Source organism: Oncorhynchus tshawytscha, linkage group LG32 (assembly GCF_018296145.1).
Source record: "Oncorhynchus tshawytscha isolate Ot180627B linkage group LG32, Otsh_v2.0, whole genome shotgun sequence".
Taxonomy (NCBI): Eukaryota; Metazoa; Chordata; class Actinopteri; order Salmoniformes; family Salmonidae; genus Oncorhynchus; species Oncorhynchus tshawytscha.
The window spans coordinates 11,404,034-11,426,549 of record NC_056460.1 but is presented as its reverse complement, the minus strand read 5'-3'; the positions used below and the strand labels follow the sequence as shown (position 1 = coordinate 11,426,549).

At 45.4% G+C, this 22,516-nt stretch overlaps 1 protein-coding gene across 3 annotated transcripts in view; it reads right to left on the bottom strand.

Annotated features, from left to right (window-relative positions):
- Nucleotides 1–2,904: 2,904 nt before the first annotated feature.
- The window catches only part of LOC112230295 (rhomboid-related protein 3-like), a 54,039-nt gene continuing 34,427 nt past the window's right edge, over nt 2,905–22,516 (bottom strand). For all 3 annotated transcript variants that reach the window (XM_024396530.2, XM_042310667.1, XM_042310668.1), the window contains 7 exons: nt 20,943–21,101; nt 18,577–18,804; nt 17,996–18,144; nt 13,242–13,354; nt 6,202–6,302; nt 5,186–5,246; nt 2,905–4,654 (listed from right to left, as the gene is read on the bottom strand). In XM_024396530.2, the coding sequence (XP_024252298.2) occupies nt 4,383–4,654; nt 5,186–5,246; nt 6,202–6,302; nt 13,242–13,354; nt 17,996–18,144; nt 18,577–18,804; nt 20,943–21,101 (1,083 nt within the window). In that variant the 3' untranslated portion in view covers nt 2,905–4,382. The remainder of the gene's footprint in view (nt 4,655–5,185; nt 5,247–6,201; nt 6,303–13,241; nt 13,355–17,995; nt 18,145–18,576; nt 18,805–20,942; nt 21,102–22,516) is intronic.

Sequence of the window (22,516 nt, the reverse complement as noted above, 5' to 3'; positions counted from 1 at the left end):
AATAAGAATATGTACATATAATTATATGGATGAGCAATGGCCTTGCGGCATAGGCAAGAGTCAGTGCATGGTATAGAATACAGTATATACATAAGAGATGAGTAATGAAGGATATGTAAACATGATTAAAGTAGCGTTATTTAAAGTAACTAGTGATACCTTTATTAAATCCATTTATTACATTTCTTAAAGTGGCCAGAGATTTGAGTCTGTATTTTGGCAGCAGCCACTCTATGTTAGTATTGGCTGTTTAACAGGCGGCTGGCCTTGAGATAGGAGCTGTTTTTCAGTCTCTCGATCCCAGCTTTAATGCACCTGTACTGACCTCGCCTTCTGGATGATGGCGGGGTGAACAGGCAGAGGCTCAGTTGGTTGTTGTCCTTGATGATCTTTTTGGCATTCCTGTGGTGTAGGTGTCCTGGAGGGCAGGTAGTTTGCCCCCGGTGATGTGTTGTGCAAACGGCACTATCCTCTGGAGAGCCTTGCGGTTGTGGGCGGAGCAGTTGCCTACCAGGTGGTGATACAGCCCAAGAGGATGCTCTCGATTGTGCATCTGTAAAAGTTTGTGAGTGTTTTAGGTGACAAGCCAAATTTCTTCAGCCTTCTGAGGTTGGAAAGGCGCTGTTGCGCCTTCTTCACCACGCTGTCTGTGTGGGTGGACCATTTCAGTTTGTCCGTGATGTGTACGCCGAGGAACTTAAAACTTTCCACCTTCTCCACTACTGTCCCGTCAATGACGTTAAGTGAGAGGTTATTCTCCTGACACCACACTCCGAGGGCCCTCACCTCCTCCCTGGAGAGAGCTGTGAATGCACCCTTGTGGGGCCACAGTGTTGAGGATCAGCGGGTGGAGATGTTGTTTCCTATCCTCACCACCTGGGGGGCGGCACGTCAGAAAGTCCAGGACCCAATTGCACAGTGCGCGGTCGAGTTTGGAGGGTACTGTGGTGTTAAATGCTGAGCTGTAGTCGATGAACAGCATTCTTACATAGGTATTCCTCTTGTCCAGATGGTATAGGGCAGTGTGCAGTGTGATGGCGATTGCGTAGTCTGTGGACCTATTGGGCCGGTAAGCAAATTGGAGTGGGTCTAGGGTATCAGGTAGGGTGGAGGTGATATGATCCTTGACTCATCTCTCAAAGCACTTCATAATGACATAAGTGAGTGCTACGGAGCAATAGTCATTTAGTTCAGTTGGTGGCCATCTTGAAGCATGTGGGCACAGCAGACTGGGATATGGATTGATTGAACATGTACGTAAACACACCAGCCAGCTGGTCTGCGCATGCTCTGAGGGTGCAGCATGGGATGCCGTCTGGGCCGGCAGCCTTGCGAGGGTTTACACTTTTAAATGTTTTACTCATGTTGGCCATGGTGAAGGAGAGCTCACAGGCTTTGGTAGCGGGCCGTATCAGTGGCACTGTATTGTCCTCAAAGCGAGCAAAGAAGTTGTTTCATTTGTCTGTGAGCAGGACGTTGATGTCCGCGATGGGGCTGGTTTTCTTTTTGTAATCCGTGATTGACAGTAGACCCTGCCACATACGTCTCACGTTTGAGCTGTTGAATTGCGACTACTTTGTCTCTAACCACCCTTAGACTTAGGGAAATATAAACCTTTCCTATTTATTCTCTGAGTTTTATTTGCCCATATAAAGTCTGTTATGGCCAAGTATACTAAGAATGTCTCCTGTGGGGTAATTAGTGTTACCGAAAACAAATACAAAAACTTCGAGAGCCTTGCCATTCTAGAGGTTTATTCTACCTTTAAGATTCATGGGGAGATTGATCATTTTAATTAGATCCGCTTTCAACTTAAGTAATGAGATAAAGTTATCTTTATGTATTTTTTCTTTGTTTTAACCTACTACGCATCCTAAGTGCTTCATATTTTTTGTGGTCCACTTAACAGATTGCTGTAGATCATGAGTTGTTCTTTTTATTTTCCCTATTGCCATTATTTCAGTTTTTAGAGAATTCCAAAAAATATTTTTAACAAAGGCGGCATTAAACTCAATATTATTCAGGTATATCAGGAGATCGTCGGCAAATAAGTTTAGTATATATTCATGTGTACCAAAACTGATACCTGTTACGTTTGGGTCCTCCTGTCCAATTATTTCTGCAAGCGGATCATTTGCCCGTGCAAACAGGAAGGGGGAGAGAGGACATCCCTGTCTTGTGACCCTTTCTAAAGCAATTTCTTCAGATAATGTATTATTTGTGTATATTCTTGCTTTAAGGGTATTTATATTTTTATGAAACGTATTATTTCAGTTGGAAAGTTGAATGTTTACAAAGTTTTGAATAGAAAACACCACTTAAGACGGTCAGTCGAAAGCCTTTTCCACAGACAGCCATTATTGATGTCCTCATATATTTCATTGATTACTTTGTTATCATCTGTTTTCCTCAACGCCACTTCGGCCACTCAGGCTAGAGCTCTCACCAGACACTATTTGGAAAGTTAATCTGGTTTTGTGACTGAACCAGCTTTGGTCCAAGGAGGTCTTTTCGCACAACAGCCCTGACCACAGAGAAAGACTGGTGTGTGTGTGTCTGGACACTATGATGTTTGGAGCGAGGCAAAACACAATTGGGTTTGTTGAGATATCTTCACAACGCTGAGGCCTTTTCTCTATTGGTCCCTTGTTGTCTCCGTGGTTTGTCTATGTGAAAGAGGCCTTAGTCTACTCTAGACAATCAGTTTGCTGAACAGTCATCTCAGCTAAAATGTGTTGCTAAAAAAACTGTCTGGCTGGGGTAGTTGTGCAATAGGGTTATTGTATGTGTGTATGTTTGTGTGTGTGGTGGGGGGGCAGTTAAACAAAAGGCATTGAATGATAATGGTCTTTCAAAACACATGTGCAGGTTGAATCATAAATAACACCAAGAGGTCAGAAAACATTTCATTATAAAAACAGTTGATTTTATTCCAGTATTCACATATCAAATCTACAAAATATGCACTTGTTAAAATATTGTCAGTTACCACTATGTTCCGTATCAGACCTTATAATATACAATCAACAAATGTTAAATACACAGGATAATTTACACATCACATTGTAGACCAATTCAAGAATCAACAACCGGCTATTGTATGTTAAAATATTAATTTGTTAATAATTAGTCTTTCTTATTATTTATTTAGTGTGAAGCAGCATAATGTGAGGTTAATTTAAAGAACACGCTTGAGCTAGCCTTGGTACCAGTCTGTTCCTGGTACCATGTCAACTCCATGTCACTCATTGTCATGCCAAACATCTGTGGCTTGACAATGACAGCAATGGAGTTGGTAAGAGCACAAACAGATCTGGGACCAGGCTAATTTGAGCCTTGGCTGGTTGAGATGCGACGTGTTCTCCTGTTGAAGCAAACACAGCATCCAATACAACATGACTTCGCTTTCTCCTTAAGTGCATTGACAGTACAATACTAACTGAAGGCTAACTCTGGAGAGAGGAACCTATTCACATGTAGCACCATTTCCACAGTCTGTAACGGAGTTAAATATTGAATACCTATCAATAAGTCTGTGCTAGAGGGAGAATGCTGATGTTCAACTCAACCAGTACTCATCGCAGAAGGCAACATATTCCCCTATTAATAAAACAGTACATGTTCTCTGTAGTGCTCTGTCTTTTGTATGCTATTGGTTAAGGGACAGTTTTGGCAACAGTCAGGAACACAGAGGGCTTGAACATCACATATATCTTTGTTTCAACCTCCATTTCCATTTGCACATGACAAAATAATGTAAGTCAGTGTAACCCGGATGATACTGTGCATTCCTCCAATACTGTCCATTCCTGCAAACGGCACACACACACCAAAGGCAACAACAAAAACGTAAGCCAATTCTCCCTGCAAATATCTAGCTTGAGTACCGATCTCTTTCTGCTTTAGCCATTTGTCTTGCCAGACATATTGTGAAAGGCAACGATGTAGCATCGTTGAATGTATAAACAGTCAGGTAACCAAAGAAAGATCAGGAAGTTGGAACAAAACCATATCACGTCAGATGTACTCAGTACAGTGTAACATGTCAACAGTGGAACATTTCATTGCTTCAGTCCAGACTTACAGATAACAGTACTATAGTATGACAGATCGAAGACATGTGTATCATAACAATCTCCAACCCTATGAAATTGTCCTTCATTGAAGCTAGCTGTCATAATAACCTCTTTCTTACAGCTATAGGCACCATTGGGTTTAGGAGGAGATGCTGCCATAGTCTGTTCCATACGGTACTCTAAAATGAAGATACAAATTCTGAAGTATTGGACCTAGATAGTTATGTTCCATTGGATCTGAGGTACGTAGTTGGCCCACTCAGTTTGCCCTCACAGGCTGGGGGAGGTCACGGGGTGGGGCGGAGGTCACGGCGTGGGGGGGAGCCGGACGTCCAGCAGGCTGTAGGCGAAGACGTTCCAGAAGACAGCACAGAGGACAAAGAGGAAGTAGACGGAGAAGAAGATCCAGAATAGAGACTGCTCTTGGAGACGCTGCTCGTAGTTCTGGAGGACTACAACCCCCAGGGTGAGCCCCACCATCACACCCCCCAGGTGGGCCACAAAGCTGGGGTTGGGGCAGGGCGGGAAGGCCGGCGGGTAGAACCGCAGCCACACGGCACGGCCGAACTCCACACTCACTGACGGGGGTGGAGAGAGAAGGGTTACCATAATACTGGTAATAGTCCTGTTTCCATAGTGAACAAGTGATATTGTCATTTTTAGTTTATTGTAAATACTGCTGTGTTTATCTCTTACAAATCACGGTAACTTGCCAAATTGTAAGCGTATGCTTATACTAAAGTGAAAAATAAGAAGTTGGATATGTACTATAAAAGGTTGAGACCACAACAAACCAGTCCTCATCGCTCACATTAATCTTACATGAGTGGGAATGTTCTTTCTAAGCTTCTATTGCTAGCCACAGGGCCCTTCCTGTCTCCTAACCTACATCCACCACGGTATTAACTAGGTCAAGAGCAAGGTTATTGTAACAGTACGCAAGACCGGAGGTCCCTCTAGCGACTTTGTTTTTTAATGATCAAAATAAACCGTGTGCTGCTTTTGGTTACCTGCAGGCTGTGGCTAGTCACACAGTGGTGTAGGGACTGACTGGTGTATCTCAGATAGGATTTGAATATAGAGAAACTTCAGAGTTTAGACAGACTTACTGCAGACCAGAGCCATGGCCATCCGGAACAGCTTAAACTGACATTTCATACCCGACCAGTTCTGGGGAGAGAGGAGCAGAGTGAGTTGATGAGAAAAGGAGAGAGAGAGAGAGAGAGAGCAAGATAAAGGGTTCATGATTCAGGCCAGGAGTTTTCCCATGTTAGATGGACCTGGGTTTGTCCCTGACCATGTAACCTGACCAGGAAAAACTCCTGGCCCTATTAATAATGATCCACGACACAAAGCCTCTTTCATTACCTTCATAAGATAGTAATGTAAGACACCTACACCCAAAGACACCTACACCCAAAGACACCTACACCCAAAGACACCTACACCCAAAGCGACTTACAGAACTGTCAACATTCAGAGTGACACATAGATTACAACAATAACATATCTTTCCCCTTCCATGATAGCTTTCAGAGTCAACACAGATATCATGTGATGACCCTTGATCTTCTCCCCTTTCTTGCTGTTGTAGTAAATCAAATTTGTCTGAGAGGAGGAAGGACCACTGAGGATTGTAAAGTGCCCACCGGTGTAAATATTTGATGACAGGGACCATCCAATCATATAGACAGCAGTATGGCCTTATCGGCCCCTACTTCTAAGGTTATGACTTTGTAGGGTAGTATGCATGGATCGAATCAATCAGAGCACAGCTAAGGTCAAAGGTGAATTTACATGCAGCCTCAGAATGGGAGAAAATCAAGTTATGACAATTATCTAATTACACTCTTTAACACTACACAGTGCACACATACTCACGTGCAACATACACACGCGCACACACACATTCCACACTTTCAACACTAGATAGTCGACACACCCTTCCACTCTTTGTAAATGGGAAAGATGAAAGGCAGGAATGTATGGAATCCATAGACTGACAGAGCACCTGCTGGGCCCCAGAATGCCCTGCTTTGATGCCACATGATGTATGTCTGAGCATGATAGTCATCTCATGACAAGAGGGCTGCTCCTGCTCTGACTGACACACACACACACACACCATGACGACGTTGGCCAGGTGTGCTGAGACCAGGGCGTAGACTCCTCCAGACGACCCCACCACCGGAGCAGTCATATCAGTGACAGACACGGCCAGGGAGCCTGCCAGGGTCAGAGGTCAGAGGTTAGAATTAATCAAATAATCAACTTCATATTCACTGGATCAATAGAGCAAATTCATAGAATATGTCAATTCATATCCATCGCTATAATGTATCTCAGAGCAGCTTCGAATAATGATAATTGATTCAATGAGCAGCTTCAAATAAATAGCATTCCCAGGTAGAAACAGTAGATACTGTATATGAATGCAGTCACTCCTGATGTTTTTTGTCGTTGTATTGAAGCACAAACAGAGGCTTACATTGGTCAATGAGTCCCCATTGACCATTTTAAGAATAATACGTATCAACGCAGTCTGTTAGGAGATTCTTGGTGTTACACTGAATGACTGAATGGAGCTTACCACTGGTACCATGGTGGCACCTATTCACCCGCATTCACAGGAGAGTCAACCAGGCATTGATAGGAGTGAATATGGGGCAAGTGAAAGATTGAATACCCAGTGAAAATTGGTGTAATTACAACCAAAGCAACAGACACGCCCAGAGCAACAGACACGCCCAGAGCAATAGAGAACTGCTTGTGATCTCCATTGTGTGTGTGCGTGTGCGTGTGTAGGTATGGCTGCTGTCATGAAGAGTCTGCTCTGTGGGAGCGTCATTATAGTAGACCCCTTTCCTGCAGTCAAATTACCTAGCGGCCTCATAGGTGGAATGTTGTTCATATTTTTCATAATTAATCAACGTTATTTCAAAAATCACGTCGAAAATCCGGTGTTTCTATTTCAAACGGTTTTGTTATATTTCAGTCTTCTGGGATGTATATAAAGTGTAATACTGGGATGCAAACTCAAAATGTAATAGAATCAACTCTATATCTGACATGGTACAGGTGTCCTCTTTTTTTAAACCCATAACTATGTGTGTGAGGTGTATACTTTTGTTTCAAAGTAGATTTGTTTAAGACTACCAAGAATCACTTTGTATGACCCTGGTTTAGCCCACTGCAGTAAAAGGTTAAATCACCATACGATAATAAGTCATCACAATCAGGCTGCTATTACTGGAAGGAAAACAGCCAGGGGTGAGCCCAGCCACACACACACACACACACACACACACACACACACACACACACACACACACACACACACACACAGTGGTGGGAAAAGTACCACATTGTCATACTTGAGTAAAAGTAAAAGTCACCAACTAAAATATTACATGAGTAAAAGTCTAAAATTACTGTTTTAAATATACTTAAGTATCAAATGTAATTGCTCAGATATACTAAAGTATCAGAAGTAAAAATAATTTCACATTCCTTATACTAAGCAAACTAGACAGCACCATTTTTTTGGTTTTGTATTTTACGGACAGCCAGGAACACACTCCAACACTCTGGCCATCATTTACAAATGAAGCATTTGTGTTTAGTGAGTCTGCCAGATCAGAGGCAGTAGGGATGACCAGGGATGTTCTCTTGATAAGTGTGTGAATTGGACCATTTTCCTGTCCTGCTAAGCTTTCAAAATATAACAAGTACTTTTGGGTGTCAGGGAAAATGTATAGAGTAAAAAGTACATCATTTTCTTTAGGAATGTAGTGAAGTAAAAGTTGTAAAAAATATAAATAGTAATGTACACCACCAAATGTACATATCACGCACGCACACACACACACCATCTCTTAGAAGTTTAACAGTACATCACATCATCAATTAACTAGAAAAGTATGAATGTACTATATTATCTGAAATACCTGAACTAGCTGTAGTAGTTAGTGCTCTTCCTGAAGTAGGCTGTTACCAGGTGTCATTTAGATCAAAGCAGAGGAGGTGTGTGTAATTAAAATGTATTTAAGCATCAATCACTGAATGGAGATCTAAGCAGATGATTACATGTTTCCTGAGACACACACACACACACACCCACACAGTAACACACAGCAACACACACAGAGATAGTGAGAAATATAGAAATACACACAAAAAGGAGAGAGACACACACACACACGCACCTGTTAGACAACACACACCGCCCTGGTTCCTCTGCTCAAGGTGTGTGTGTGTCGACAGATGGGAAGACCATTATTACCACTATTATCTCTGATAATATTATTGTTTTATCACCGTGACAACCCCCACACCCACTAAAGGACTTCCTTCCCTTTGTAGTCTCTCTGGAGGCCCTCTGGGTCAGTTGTTGGGTGAGAAACTGACGTGTCATCTTTCTTGTTTGTTGGTTAAACTTCCAAACTAGGACACCAAACTAGGAATCCTGCTGCCAATGAGGGAATACTAAGTTTGGCCACATTAACTACACAGCATCAGTGCTACTCATCATCAGAGACCGGTAGAGAGTTCAAAGTCACTGACTGTCCTTTAAAACTTCAGAGTCATCTTATAATTATCACAGATACTGAAAGTGGTAATTGAGTGTTTCTCTCTCTCGCTCTCTCTGTGTGTGTATGTGTGTGTGTGTGTGTGAAATCCCCAAAAGTAGTAAAACAAGAGTACATTTTGACAGCCCCACGAGGACAAAAACTATTTTAGGCTTAGGGGTTAGGTTTAGGGTTACAAATAAGGTAGGGTAGGAATTAGGGTAACGGTTAGGAGTTAGGGTTAGGTTTAGGGTTAGGGGTTAAGGAAAATAGGATTTTGAATGGAAGTCAATTTTAGGCCCCCACAAGGATAGTAAAACATGTGTGTTTTTGTTGTTTGTGCCTGCGTTCGAACAATAGTGACTATTTGCATTGCCCCCCCCCCCTCTACACTGCTGCTACTCTGTTATTATATATGCATAGTCACTTTAATAACTCTACCTACATATACATATTACCTCAATTACCTCGACTAACCGGTGCCCCCGCACATCGACTCTGTACCGGCACCCCCTGTATACCCCCTGTCTCGCTATTGTTATTCTACTGCTGCTCTTTAATTATTTGTTACTTTAATTGATTATTTTTGTAGGTATTTTTCTTAAAACTGCATTGTTGGTTAAGGGCTTGTAAGTAAGTTTTCACGGTAAGGTCTACTACACCTGTTGTATTCGGCGCATGTGACAAATAACATTTGATTTGATTTGTATTACAGTCTTAAAAATCCATATTGAGTATTGACCTCTCACTGGACACCTGAGTCCCTTTTGACCTCTGACCCTGTTGGTACAGCTGAGCACTCCTCTCCACCATAACAACATTTATCCAGACAAAACAACACAGAAGACAAACTCCCTACACACACACCTCCTTCCAGTGGGTCGATATCTAATTAACCAGCAGGTTCCCGTGGGGACAGTGGCCCTCTCAGTACCCCCATTATCTGTGTATTCTGGGGGGGACCAAAAGGATTCTGTGTACACACCAGTCTTCATACACAACCAGATATAAAGCCTCATACATATATACAGTATTTATCTCCACAAACACACATGCCTATGTAAAACAAACACACACACAAACGTTACACACACACGGAATGGGTCTCCCTAGTGGTGCAGCGGTCTAAGGCAGTGCATCACAGTGCTAGAGGCGTCACTGCAGACCCTGATTCGATCCCGGGCTGTATCACAACCGGTCGTGATCGGGAGTCCCAGAGGGCGGCGCACAATTGGCCCAGCGTCGTCCGGGTTAGGCTGTCATTGTAAATAAACATTTGTTCTTAATTGACTTGCCTAGTTAAAAAAAGGTACACAATTACACACTCTGCTGGCAATCCCTTAACCTGCCCTTCTACAGCTTCTTCCCACCCACAGGGCTGTTATATCCTTGCTAAATATCCCCACACGTCTCCCAAACAATCTTCATCCAAGTATTTCCACTCCGAATGTTTCCTGAGCATTTAGTTTCCAGAGGGCAGCAGGCAGAAATCCCTGATAATGTTTGTTTGGCTCTAGAGGTAGTTTAAACTAAAGCTGGATTATCGCTCCACTCCTCATGTACACTGTATGATGAACACGCAGTGTAGAACATACCCCACGGTCACACGGTAATCTAGTGAGCACTGAGCCATACTGAGCCAAGCCGCGCTGGGCCAGGGGGGAGAGGGGAGAGAGGAGGGAGAGGAGGCAGAGGGAGAGAGGGGAGCCCTGGGCGCTCAAATGACATTAGCAGCTAATGTCACAAGGAAGCTAGCAATGACATTTGCCTTCAAAGCCTCTTCCTCTCTCTGATGCATAACATCCCAGTAGGCTTGGTCCTCTTCCTCTCTCTGATGCATAGCATCCCAGTAGGCTTGGTCCTCTTCCTCTCTCCGATGCATAACATCCCAGTAGGCTTGGTCCTCTTCCTCTCTCTGATGCATAGCATCCCAGTAGGCTTGGTCCTCTTCCTCTCTCCGATGCATAACATCCCAGTAGGCTTGGTCCTCTTCCTCTCTCCGATGCATAACATCCCAGTAGGCTTGGTCCTCTTCCTCTCTCCGATGCATAACATCCCAGTAGGCTTGGTCCTCTTCCTCTCTCTGATGCATAGCATCCCAGTAGGCTTGGTCCTCTTCCTCTCTCTGATGCATAGCATCCCAGTAGGCTTGGTCCTCTTCCTCTCTCTGATGCATAGCATCCCAGTAGGCTTGGTCCTCTTCCTCTCTCTGATGCATAACATCCCAGTAGGCTTGGTCCTCTTCCTCTCTCTGATGCATAGCATCCCAGTAGGCTTGGTCCTCTTCCTCTCTCTGATGCATAACATCCCAGTAGGCTTGGTCCTCTTCCTCTCTCTGATGCATAGCATCCCAGTAGGCTTGGTCCTCTTCCTCTCTCTGATGCATAACATCCCAGTAGGCTTGGTCCTCTTCTCTCTCTGATGCATAGCATCCCAGTAGGCTTGGTCCTCTTCCTCTCTCTGATGCATAACATCCCAGTAGGCTTGGTCCTCTTCCTCTCTCTGATGCATAGCATCCCAGTAGGCTTGGTCCTCTTCCTCTCTCCGATGCATAGCATCCCAGTAGGCTTGGTCCTCTTCCTCTCTCTGATGCATAGCATCCCAGTAGGCTTGGTCCTCTTCCTCTCTCTGATGCATAACATTGGTCCTCTTCCTCTCTCTGATGCATAACATCCCTCTTCCTCTCTCTGATGCATAACATCCCAGTAGGCTTGGTCCTCTTCCTCTCTCTGATGCATAACATCCCAGTAGGCTTGGTTCTCTTCCTCTCTCTGATGCATAACATCCCAGTAGGCTTGGTCCTCTTCCTCTCTCTGATGCATAACATCCCAGTAGGCTTGGTCCTCTTCCTCTCTCTGATGCATAACATCCCAGTAGGCTTGGTCCTCTTCCTCTCTCTGATGCATAACATCCCAGTAGGCTTGGTCCTCTTCCTCTCTCTGATGCATAACATCCCAGTAGGCTTGGTTCTCTTCCTCTCTCTGATGCATAACATCCCAGTAGGCTTGGTCCTCTTCCTCTCTCTGATGCATAGCATCCCAGTAGGCTTGGTCCTCTTCCTCTCTCTGATGCATAGCATCCCAGTAGGCTTGGTCCTCTTCCTCTCTCTGATGCATAGCATCCCAGTAGGCTTGGTTCTCTTCCTCTCTCTGATGCATAACATCCCAGTAGGCTTGGTCCTCTTCCTCTCTCTGATGCATAACATCCCAGTAGGCTTGGTTCTCTTCCTCTCTCTGATGCATAGCATCCCAGTAGGCTTGGTTCTCTTCCTCTCTCTGATGCATAGCATCCCAGTAGGCTTGGTCCTCTTCCTCTCTCTGATGCATAACATCCCAGTAGGCTTGGTCCTCTTCCTCTCTCTGATGCATAGCATCCCAGTAGGCTTGGTTCTCTTCCTCTCTCTGATGCATAACATCCCAGTAGGCTTGGTTCTCTTCCTCTCTCTGATGCATAGCATCCCAGTAGGCTTGGTTCTCTTCCTCTCTCTGATGCATAGCATCCCAGTAGGCTTGGTCCTCTTCCTCTCTCTGATGCATAACATCCCAGTAGGCTTGGTTCTCTTCCTCTCTCTGATGCATAGCATCCCAGTAGGCTTGGTCCTCTTCCTCTCTCTGATGCATAGCATCCCAGTAGGCTTGGTCCTCTTCCTCTCTCTGATGCATAGCATCCCAGTAGGCTTGGTTCTCTTCCTCTCTCTGATGCATAACATCCCAGTAGGCTTGGTCCTCTTCCTCTCTCTGATGCATAACATCCCAGTAGGCTTGGTTCTCTTCCTCTCTCTGATGCATAGCATCCCAGTAGGCTTGGTTCTCTTCCTCTCTCTGATGCATAGCATCCCAGTAGGCTTGGTTCTCTTCCTCTCTCTGATGCATAGCATCCCAGTAGGCTTGGTTCTCTTCCTCTCTCTGATGCATAGCATCCCAGTAGGCTTGGTTCTCTTCCTCTCTCTGATGCATAGCATCCCAGTAGGCTTGGTCCTCTTCCTCTCTCTGATGCATAGCATCCCAGTAGGCTTGGTCCTCTTCCTCTCTCTGATGCATAACATCCCAGTAGGCTTGGTTCTCTTCCTCTCTCTGATGCATAGCATCCCAGTAGGCTTGGTCCTCTTCCTCTCTCTGATGCATAGCATCCCAGTAGGCTTGGTCCCTTTGCTCGCTCTCTCAATATTCATGGGCCTCCTATTGAACATGGACAGGTCTCTCTCTCTCTCTCCCCCCTTCTCTCTCTCCCTTGCGTTCTCTCCTTTACCTCCCTCCCCCTTGCGTTCTCTCCTTTACCTCCCTCCCCCATTCTATCTCTCTCTGGAGTGTGTTTTGAGATGATCCCCTTCCACTTCTCTCTGTTGTTCTGGACCGGTGGGGGAACAACAAGAAAGCCTGTCAGAACACAAGCCCATCTGTCCCAGACATATGTGTTTTCTGAATGACTGTTCTCCAAACACATTGGGGTGAAACCTGACAGCAGGGGGCTGAATGTGTGTGTATGCATGCGTGTGTGTGTGTGTAGTGTGTGTGTGCATGTGTGTGTGTGCGTGCACCTGCACCCTGTGTGTGTGTCCATCCGTCAGTCTGTGTGTGTACCCTAGTCCAGTACTCACCTGCCAGTACGCCACACACGTAGACCAGTCCTATCCTCAGCGCTCCATGGACCATCTCAAGAGGGACTCCCACCAGCAGCTGCATGGCCATGTTCAGACCCAGGTGTTCTATCCTGCTGGGACACGGCACACAGCCGTCAGTTCGACAGGACACATCCACCGTCATACACAGTTCATGGTCATATTATCTATTGATCCGTAGAGCAATGTTTCTAACCTAGAAGTAGGAGGCCTGATCTGGGATCAGCTCCCCCCCCGTTCATGTAATCTCCTGATCCAAGATGAGCACTCCTACTCTGAGACGTTCCATGAATACTTGTTTAAAGCCTCTATATGTTGGATGCCTGTATAGCTCTCAGAATCTGTTTGTAGGGGAGTAAGTGACATACAGTAATTGAATCTGTCAGAATACTCTTTAACCCCCCTGTAACCTCTCTCTCAATGAGCACCAGTCTAAACACCAGTCTAAATTCATTATTAAATTAGGCCAACCCGATGGTCGTAAGAAAGTGATGGATGGAAAGATGGATGGAGGGATGGCAATGTGTTGCTGAAAGATAATCGTGCCCACAGAGCATATAAGACATTTAACATATATTGATTATCCAGTGAACATACTGTAATAGTCTCCCCTGGGAGGGGGGCACTTACAGTAGCTCTAGGAAGCAGCTCATACCGCCATTGTCAACAACAACACATGACTAAGGGCCAATGGTGACTGTGGATAATAAGCTTCTGGAGGGAAAGGAGTTAGCATCTAGGCTTTACTACAACATCAGAACTAGGCCAACTGTATTGCAGCAGTGGTTTTGGCTCTAGTGCATCAACATTCTGGGAACACACCAATGTCTCAGTATTGATCCAGCATTTTGCTTGGCTCCTGCTGCCATGTGCTGGCAGTTGACACATTTGATGTTTCATCATTGGCTGAGATTTTAGCTTTGTCCTCTCAGTCCAACGATGGTGCTGGATCCCTACCAGGCTTTTACAGTGTCCCTCCTCTCCTCACTCTATCTAGCTATCTATCCATCTATCTGACCGGCTGTGTAGTGATCTGTCTGACTGTGATAAGTCTGGCATATTACACCCCTCCACAATGTAATCCCTTCACTGGGTCAACAACACTGCTGATCCCTTCCAATTGACAACACCAAACATAATGCACATATCAGCCCACAAACAGCACAGGACAACACTCCACTAAACCTACAGCTATGTTTTTAGGCGGTCTAGGACAACTTTAGTAGATTACCCTTGACCAAAGACAAAGCCATTTCCCAGCCACTTGAAACGCATCTCTGTTTTATCACGTTTTGGCTGCTTAACTCCTTATGTTTTCATCAACGTAAAAGCAGGAACTGACTTATTTTCCCACCTTTAAGCTGGCATTGAGTGTACTGTACAGTAGCTCAGTGAAAACAACATTGCGTTCTTTGTTTTCCTTTGTGGTCGTCTAGACAATGACAGTGATCCATGTATTTGTCTGTGCCATTGTTAAGAGACAACGGGATGTCTTCTCATAGGAATGTGTGTGTGTGTGTGTGTAGAAGCATCCCTCTGGGACTGGTTAGCACTGGAAAAATGAATAGTCCTTTTAATCTCCAGTGGAACGTCCTTGTGAATTTGGACAGGGCCTTGCTTCTCCACAAGACAATCAATATCACCCTTGTCTCATTGTCAACTAGAATGATTCTCTCGTTCTCTCACTACACTAAGAGGGCACTTGTACGCTTCAACAAAACAACTCGTAGATTTGATTCTGTTTGGGTGTTTTCTTTCCTAGGGATTCCTCCACTGTAGGGATTTTAAACCAAAGTGTTCATAATATCTGAGGCTGAAACACACTGGGGGTTTTTGGCCTGGTTTTGTCATGCTATCGTTGCTATGGGATAAATGGGATGGTTAAAGTACGTCCACTAAGCTGGGAGAGAGAGAGAGAGAGAGAGCGAGAGGGAGAACTCAGAGAACTCATGTGTTTTGGATTCTGCTGTGGCACCCACACGTGTCAGTGCTGAGTACAGGCCCTGTGGGCATGAAGGACACATGCGTGGATTGTGTGTGTGTGTGTGTGTGTGTGTGTAGCAGTCACAACACTGAACAACCTCTCCTGCACACACTGCTGATAGAGAGCCAGAGCTTTGGGACATTAGATAGTTGGTTAAATTCCCAGCAGCCTCCGCCTCTCTCAGAGGTGTGTGTGTTTAGTGATGAATGACTTGCCTCGACCATGTGCTCTCACGAGGAAGCAGATGTGGTGTGAGTGGGAGCACAATCATTTGGAAAGGTGACAGATGATACACACACACACACACACACACACACACACACACACACACACACACACACACACACACACACACACACACACACACACACACACACACACACACACACACACACACAGGAATAGATTGAGAAACACTGCTCTATAGAGCCATAGAGTAGATATGACAATGTATATACAGTATACAGTGCGTTTCGAAAGTATTCAGATCCCTTGACTTTTTCCCCATTTTGTTACGTTACAGCCCGATTCTAAAATGGATTCAATTGTTTTTCCTCCCTCGTTAATCTACACACAATACCGCATAATGAAAGTAAAGTAAGGTAAAGTATTCAGACCATTTGCTGTGAGACTCGAAATTGAACTCAGATGTGTCCTGTTTCCATTGATCATCCTTAATGTTTCTACAAGTTGATTGGAGTCCACCTGTGGTAAATTCAACTGATTGGACATGATATGGAAAGGCACACACCTGTCTATATAAGGTCCCACAGTTGACAGTGGATGTCAGAGCAAAACCCAAGCCATGAGGTCGAAGGAATTGTCCATAGAGCTCTGAGACAGGATTGTGTTGAGGCACAGATCTGGGGAAGGGTACCAAAACATTTCTGCAGCATTGGAGGTCCCCAAGAACACAGTGGTCTCCATTCTTAAATGGAAGAAGTTTGGAACCACCAAGACTCTTCCTAGAGCTGGCCACCTGGCCAAACTGAGCAATCGGGGTAGAAGGGCCTTGGTCAAGAAGGTGACAAAGAACCCAATGGTCACTCTGACAGAGTTCCAGAGTTCCTCTGTGGAGATGGGAGAACCTTCCAGAAGGACAACAATCTCTGTAGCACTACCAATCAGGCCTTTATGGTATAGTGGCCAGACAGAAGCTACTCCTCAGTAAATGGCACATAACAGCCCTCTTGGAGTTTGCCAAAAAGGCCCCTAAAGACTCTCAGACCATGGGAAAAAAGACTCTCTGGTCTGATCAATCCAAGACTGAACTTTTTGGCCTGAATGCAAAGCATCACATCTGGAGGAAACCTGGCACCATCCCTACTGTGAAGCATGGTGGTGGCAGAATCATGCTGTAGGGATGTTTTTCAGAGGCACAAACTGGGAGACGGGAGGGGAAGTTATTGTAGAGTTATATAAGACCTAGCCTGGGTACTAGCCTAAGACATATGTTTTAGTTTTCACAGAGATATTTAGGCTGTCTCCATGGAGAATGTAGAGTTTCACAGTAGTCTAGACTGATTTCAAAGGCTTATCTCGATGGAGAGTTGACGCCAAGGGCAAAAGATAAACGATACTGTTGCCATCTCCCAGTCCTACCACATTAGAAGAAAAGAAAGACAAACAAAAGTTGAACGATAAGGTTCTCTTTGTTATCAAAACCAATGCTTTACAGCCTCTAACCCTCATCAGAGATGTTTGAAGAACCTAAGCACATCCTAACTTTACACTTCAGTTGAATATTCACTTCGTCTCCGATTGACATTCATGCATGACAAAGGGAAATTTGACTGAAGTAGAATTTACGATGTAACCCTTCATGAGCAGGGTCGAGGGAAAGATGAACAGAGTAAAGTACAGAGAGATCCTTGATGAAAACCTGCTCCAGAAAGATCAGGACCTCAGACTGGGGTGAAGGTTCACCTTCCAACAGGAGAACAGCCCTAAGCACATAGCCAAGACAACGCAGGAGTGGCTTCGTGACAGGTCCCTGAATATCCTTGAGTGGCCCAGCCAGAGCCCGGATTTGAACCCGATCGAACATCTCTGGAGAGACCTGAAAATAGCTGTGCATCCCCATCCAACCTGACAGAGCTAGAGAGGATCTGCAGAGAAGAATGGGAGAAACTCCCCAAATAGAGGTGTGCCAAGCTTTCAGCGTCATACCCAAGAAGACTCAAGGCTGTAATCGCTGCCAAAGATGCTTCAATAAAGTACTGAGTAAAGGGTCTGAATACTTATGTAAATGTGATAGTTTTTTAAATGTTTAATAAATTTGCAAAAAAGTCAAGAGGTCTGAATACTTTCCGAATGCTATGTAGGGACTGTATATGACTGTGACACGCACATCCAGGACTTTATGGACACAAGTTACAGAGTTTAGGATTTGAGGAGGGCCAGGGGCAGACTGAGACCAGAAATCGGCCCTAGCATTTCAAACACACTGGACAAATTTATTTTCGCTTGAGGCCCCCCATTATCCAGATAATGATCATTTTGTGCAAAAACCAAAGTTAGACAGGCACACTTAGCTAAAAACGGACCAGCCCATCTGACATTCGCCCGAAATGCCAGATGGCCAGTCTGCCCCTGGGGAGGGCTGATCAGACTGTCCCAATATTCATACTTAGCATTAGCATGCATGGTCAATACATGACCATATACTAAGTAGTATGCAAGTGTGTATATTGGGACAGTCTGATCAGCCCTCCCCAGGGGCGGACTGGCCATCTGGCTAGGTACCCACCCTGCGTGCATGAAGGCATAGCTGAGGTATCTCCAGGCCTGAATCCGTAGCTGGGGGTGGTAGGGCAGTGGGCCCCTCAGGAAGTGGGGACTGGACACCTGCAGCACCCAGCGGTCCAACTGCAGGCCATAGTACATGAACACTGCCACCTAGATGACGGGAGGGGTTTGAAGTTATTGTAGAGAAATATACGATCAAGCCTGGGTACGAGCCTAAGAGATATGTTTTAGTTGTCTCCATGAAGAATGTAGAGTTTCACAGTAGTCTAGACTGATTTCAAAGGCTTATCTCGATGGAGAGTTGACGCCAAGGGCAAAAGATAAACGATACTGTTGCCATCTCCCAGTCCTACCAAGTTAGAAGAAAAGACAAACAAAAGTTGAACGATAAGGTTCTCTTTGTTATCAAAACCAATGCTTTACAGCCTCTAACCCTCAGAGATGCTTGAAGAACCTAAGCACATCCTAACTTTACACTTCAGTTGAATATTCACTTCGTCTCCGATTGACATTCATGTATGACAAAGGGAAATTTGACTGAAGTAGAATTTAGGATTTATCCCTCCATGAGCGGAACCTTACCTCAGCGATGGTGATCGCCAGGATGAGCCAGGGTGGTGGACAGCAGGTGTAGCTGTCGAAGTACCACTTCCTGTCGATCTCCCGGGGCAGGGTCTCATAGGCGATGTGCCTCACCAGCCTCTGGGACAGACCCAGACCCACCTCCTCCCCCAGGGCCCCGGCCCCCTTCAACTGACGACCCCCCTGGAGGATGGCCCGCCGGAAGCTGTTGCTGCGCTTGTTGGACATCTAGCAGGGAGAGGGGAGGGGGGAGGGAGAGAGAGAGAAGTACGGAGAGATTTATGGAGAGGGAGGGATGAGAGAGGGGGGAGAGAGAGGAAGAGAGAGTGAGAGCGAGAGAGTGCAGATGTCAGTCAAAATGCATCATCAGCTACCCAATGTCCATCAGCAGGTCAGGGTTCAGGGACAGTCAGTCCATTCAGTGAGACTTTCATTGCAATAAGTGATTTAGTTATCTTATGTGAGCGATAGAAATTTCATAGAAACATGGCCATAAAATAAGTGTTTATTTTCAATTAGCTGAAATTCCAATCTTACAGGTCTTGTAACTATTGCTGGCTTCCCTACAACACCTCAGTATGTCGTCATAGATCCCCTAAGTCGTGAGCCCTTCAACCCACTGTGACAGCAACCACACTGCCATATCCTCCCACCTCGCCCCAGCAACAGAATGCCTCCTTTATCACCTAGCAACCGCTGAGCTCTTCTCCTCGTCCCAAGTACTGGCGGCAGCTGCCTGACAACGTTGCCCTTCTACCGAAATTAGCAATTGTCATAGTCCTCCTATGGAACATGGAATGTGGACAAGTCCCCCTCTCTCTTTATCTCTCTCTCTCTTCCCCTCATTCTTCTCCCTCTCACCCCCTCTTTCTCTCTCTCTTGCATTCTCTCATTCCTCTCAGTCTCCTCTCTCTTGCTCTCTCTCATTCCCACATCTCTCTCGCTCTCTCTGATTCTAAAAGTAGTTGACAATCGCACCATTCTTCAATCTATAATGAGCATTCGAATTGAACAGATCTCCAATTATGTGAGTCTTGATTGCAGTCAAGAGACCATGTGGGATTCTTGTTGACTGTAGGTTACCATGGCCACTCCCAGCCCAAAGCCAAACCCAGAGAGTGGGATCAAACGGTACCAAACACACCCATTATGCCCCCCCCCCCACACACACACACACACCTCGCTAGGTTACCCCACATGGCCCAAACCCATAAAGACACAGTCTTCTTTATTCCTGCAGTGCAGGGGTGATTCTTCTCCTCTTCTCTTCTTTTCAATCAAAAGAGAGAGAAAGGGAGTGACGTTCTATCTATTCACCCACAGCGAAGAAGAGAGCAGGGTAGAGAGAGATTGGTATTCATCCAACAAGGACTGTGGGACCAGGGACAATCTACTGCTGTACTGGGAGATGCTGTCAGGGAGAGGAGCGAGAGGGAGAGAGAGAGAGGAGAGGGGTAGGGAGAGAGACAGAAGGGGCAGGGAGATAAAGAGATTCGAGAGAGATAAGAGAGAGAAGGAAAAGTAGAAAGAGAGAAGAGAGAGAGCTAGGCAATACCTCCCAATCACGCTGACAGCTTTATGGAATAGGCAGCTGAGCAAAGTAAAGTTGGACCTGCAAATAAACCCCAGCAAGCCTGTCTGTCTCCCACTTCTCCTCCTCCTCCTCTCTCTCCAACCTATCTTTCCCTCACCCTGCTTGGCCTCTGTTTCCAATGAATGTGAAAGCAATGGGGGGTGAGGAGCGGTTTTTGTGGGTAACAATAGCAGCCACGCCCCCCCAACACACACACACACAAACTTGAGTACATGCTCCTCATTCCTCTCTGTCCCACTTCCAGTTCCTCGCCCTGACCTTTGGCCTGTCACATGACCTGGACCGACCAATCAAAGATCCCCTTTCACAAGTTCCCACAGGCCCATTCTCAGCCCACTGTACAAGACAATGGACAGCTTTGAAGGAAGCGGAGAAGACAAAAGAGAGAATAAGAGAAAGGGAAAGTGAGAGGGGAGAATTGGGGAACCTTCACAAACCCACCACCCACAGACCACAACTTTACACATTTCCAAGCAACTGATTATTTCTCCAGATGACTTCACCGCCCGTGGTCAAGAGTTCACGTGAAACACGATAGGAGCTAGACGACGCGTGAAAGTGCAACTTTAAACCAAGCTGTGTTGTCTTGTCTAATAGTTTGGAATATCCATGGAGACCTGGGTGAGTAGAAGGATGATGGTGGTCATAAGACCACTTCCTCTCCACTGTACATCTCAACATGACCAATCGGTGTACAGTATAATCAATGTTATGCTTATACAATCACTATTATCAGTTACTATGGTAACAGGAAGTGACTCGGGGCTCTCACCAGGTTGACAAAGTCCTGGTAGCAGATCTTTCCGTCCGCGTTGCCGTCGGCGAGGGCCAATAGAACCTCCAGCTTGTGAGGGTCCAGCTCCGAGCCGTGGGCCACCAGCAGGTCTCTGAACCGCTCTGTACTGATGAAGCCTGAACTCTCTGAGTCGAACTGGAGCACACAGGGAGAGGCGTATGGTTAGAAGCTCCGTAGATAAACACAAAGACAAGGACACAGACACATGCAGGCAGAGTGACACACGCGCACGCACGAGACTTGACAGATGTAGTCAAACAAAAAGCACATTTACAAAGACACAATGCACAGACACACAAGCCTTATCGCATAGAGACACACAAAGGTTGTTATCACAAGTGAATTATACATTAAGTCAGGTATATAATCTCACAGTACAGCCTTGTTCTGAACATTCAACACTGACAACAAAAAAAACAAGCCAAAAAGATAAAATAAAATTGTATTCATAGTTTGAGCTACTTTGTAAAGAATTTAAATGAGCCTGAAAAGCTCATCTAACCAACGGCCATTTTGTTCCATTTATTATTTTCATGAATCACATTCAGTAGGTGAGGAAAGAGCCAATATCCACACTTTAAAAGAAGTTAGCTAGCGTTGTGCGTTTCATTTTAATGTCAAGTGTACTGAAACGTTTCGATGCACTTGAAATAAAGTCTGACTATTTGACCAATTACATCCTGGTCGTCGAAATCACGGCCTTTCTCCTACTACCCACGAAGCACTTCCAAGGGTCACAAGTCCTTGGCTCCACCCACACGACAGTCTCTCACATTCAGCAGAAGCAAGTGCCGGACATCCCACACTAGGAATTCTTCACACTCACTCCTCAGTGCTTTCTTCTCTCACCAACGACGCGCGGTTACAGCACAGTGTCTGCAGCAGTGAATCAAAGAGAACCGTCGCAATAGAAGCTCTAACGTCAAAATACAGAGACACACCGGAGTCAAGACTCCATCATCTCCTTCAAAATAGGTGTTCGCTTTTTCCTCACGCCAAAATGTTCTATGAGCAAACGTTCTTACGCGTGACCTCAGTCCTCTCTGCTATGAGTGACAGCGATTCCAACGGAACGCAAACAGAATTGAATGGAGCCACTTTAGACTTCAGACGCGTCTGTTCAACGGACTGTAAAATGGCCTAGATTGGAGTCCTCTTTCTATTCCTGGATGCGCTTGTGTTTGATTTGAATGTCAGGTCGTTTGTGAATAGGGTCAGAATACAGCCGTCACGCGTATAGTGTGTGTGTGTGTGTGTGTGTGTGTGTGTGTGAGACTGTGTGTGTGTGTGTGTGTGTGTGTGTGTGAGAGACAGACAGACTAAACGAGCAGGGAATCTAATTCCATCGCCCTGAGCAAAGCCTCAGACAGTTTGTTTGCCTTCTCCATGTGCCACGTTTGGCAGGCAGCACAACGGAAGACAGGCAGAGGCCATAGAAATAACATGACAGGCCATTGACTTGAATGAGGATTCTCCATCTAGTTATTAGACAACTCAGTAAGTCACTGGGGCAGAGCTCCCTGCCATCCAGGACCTCTATACCAGGCGGT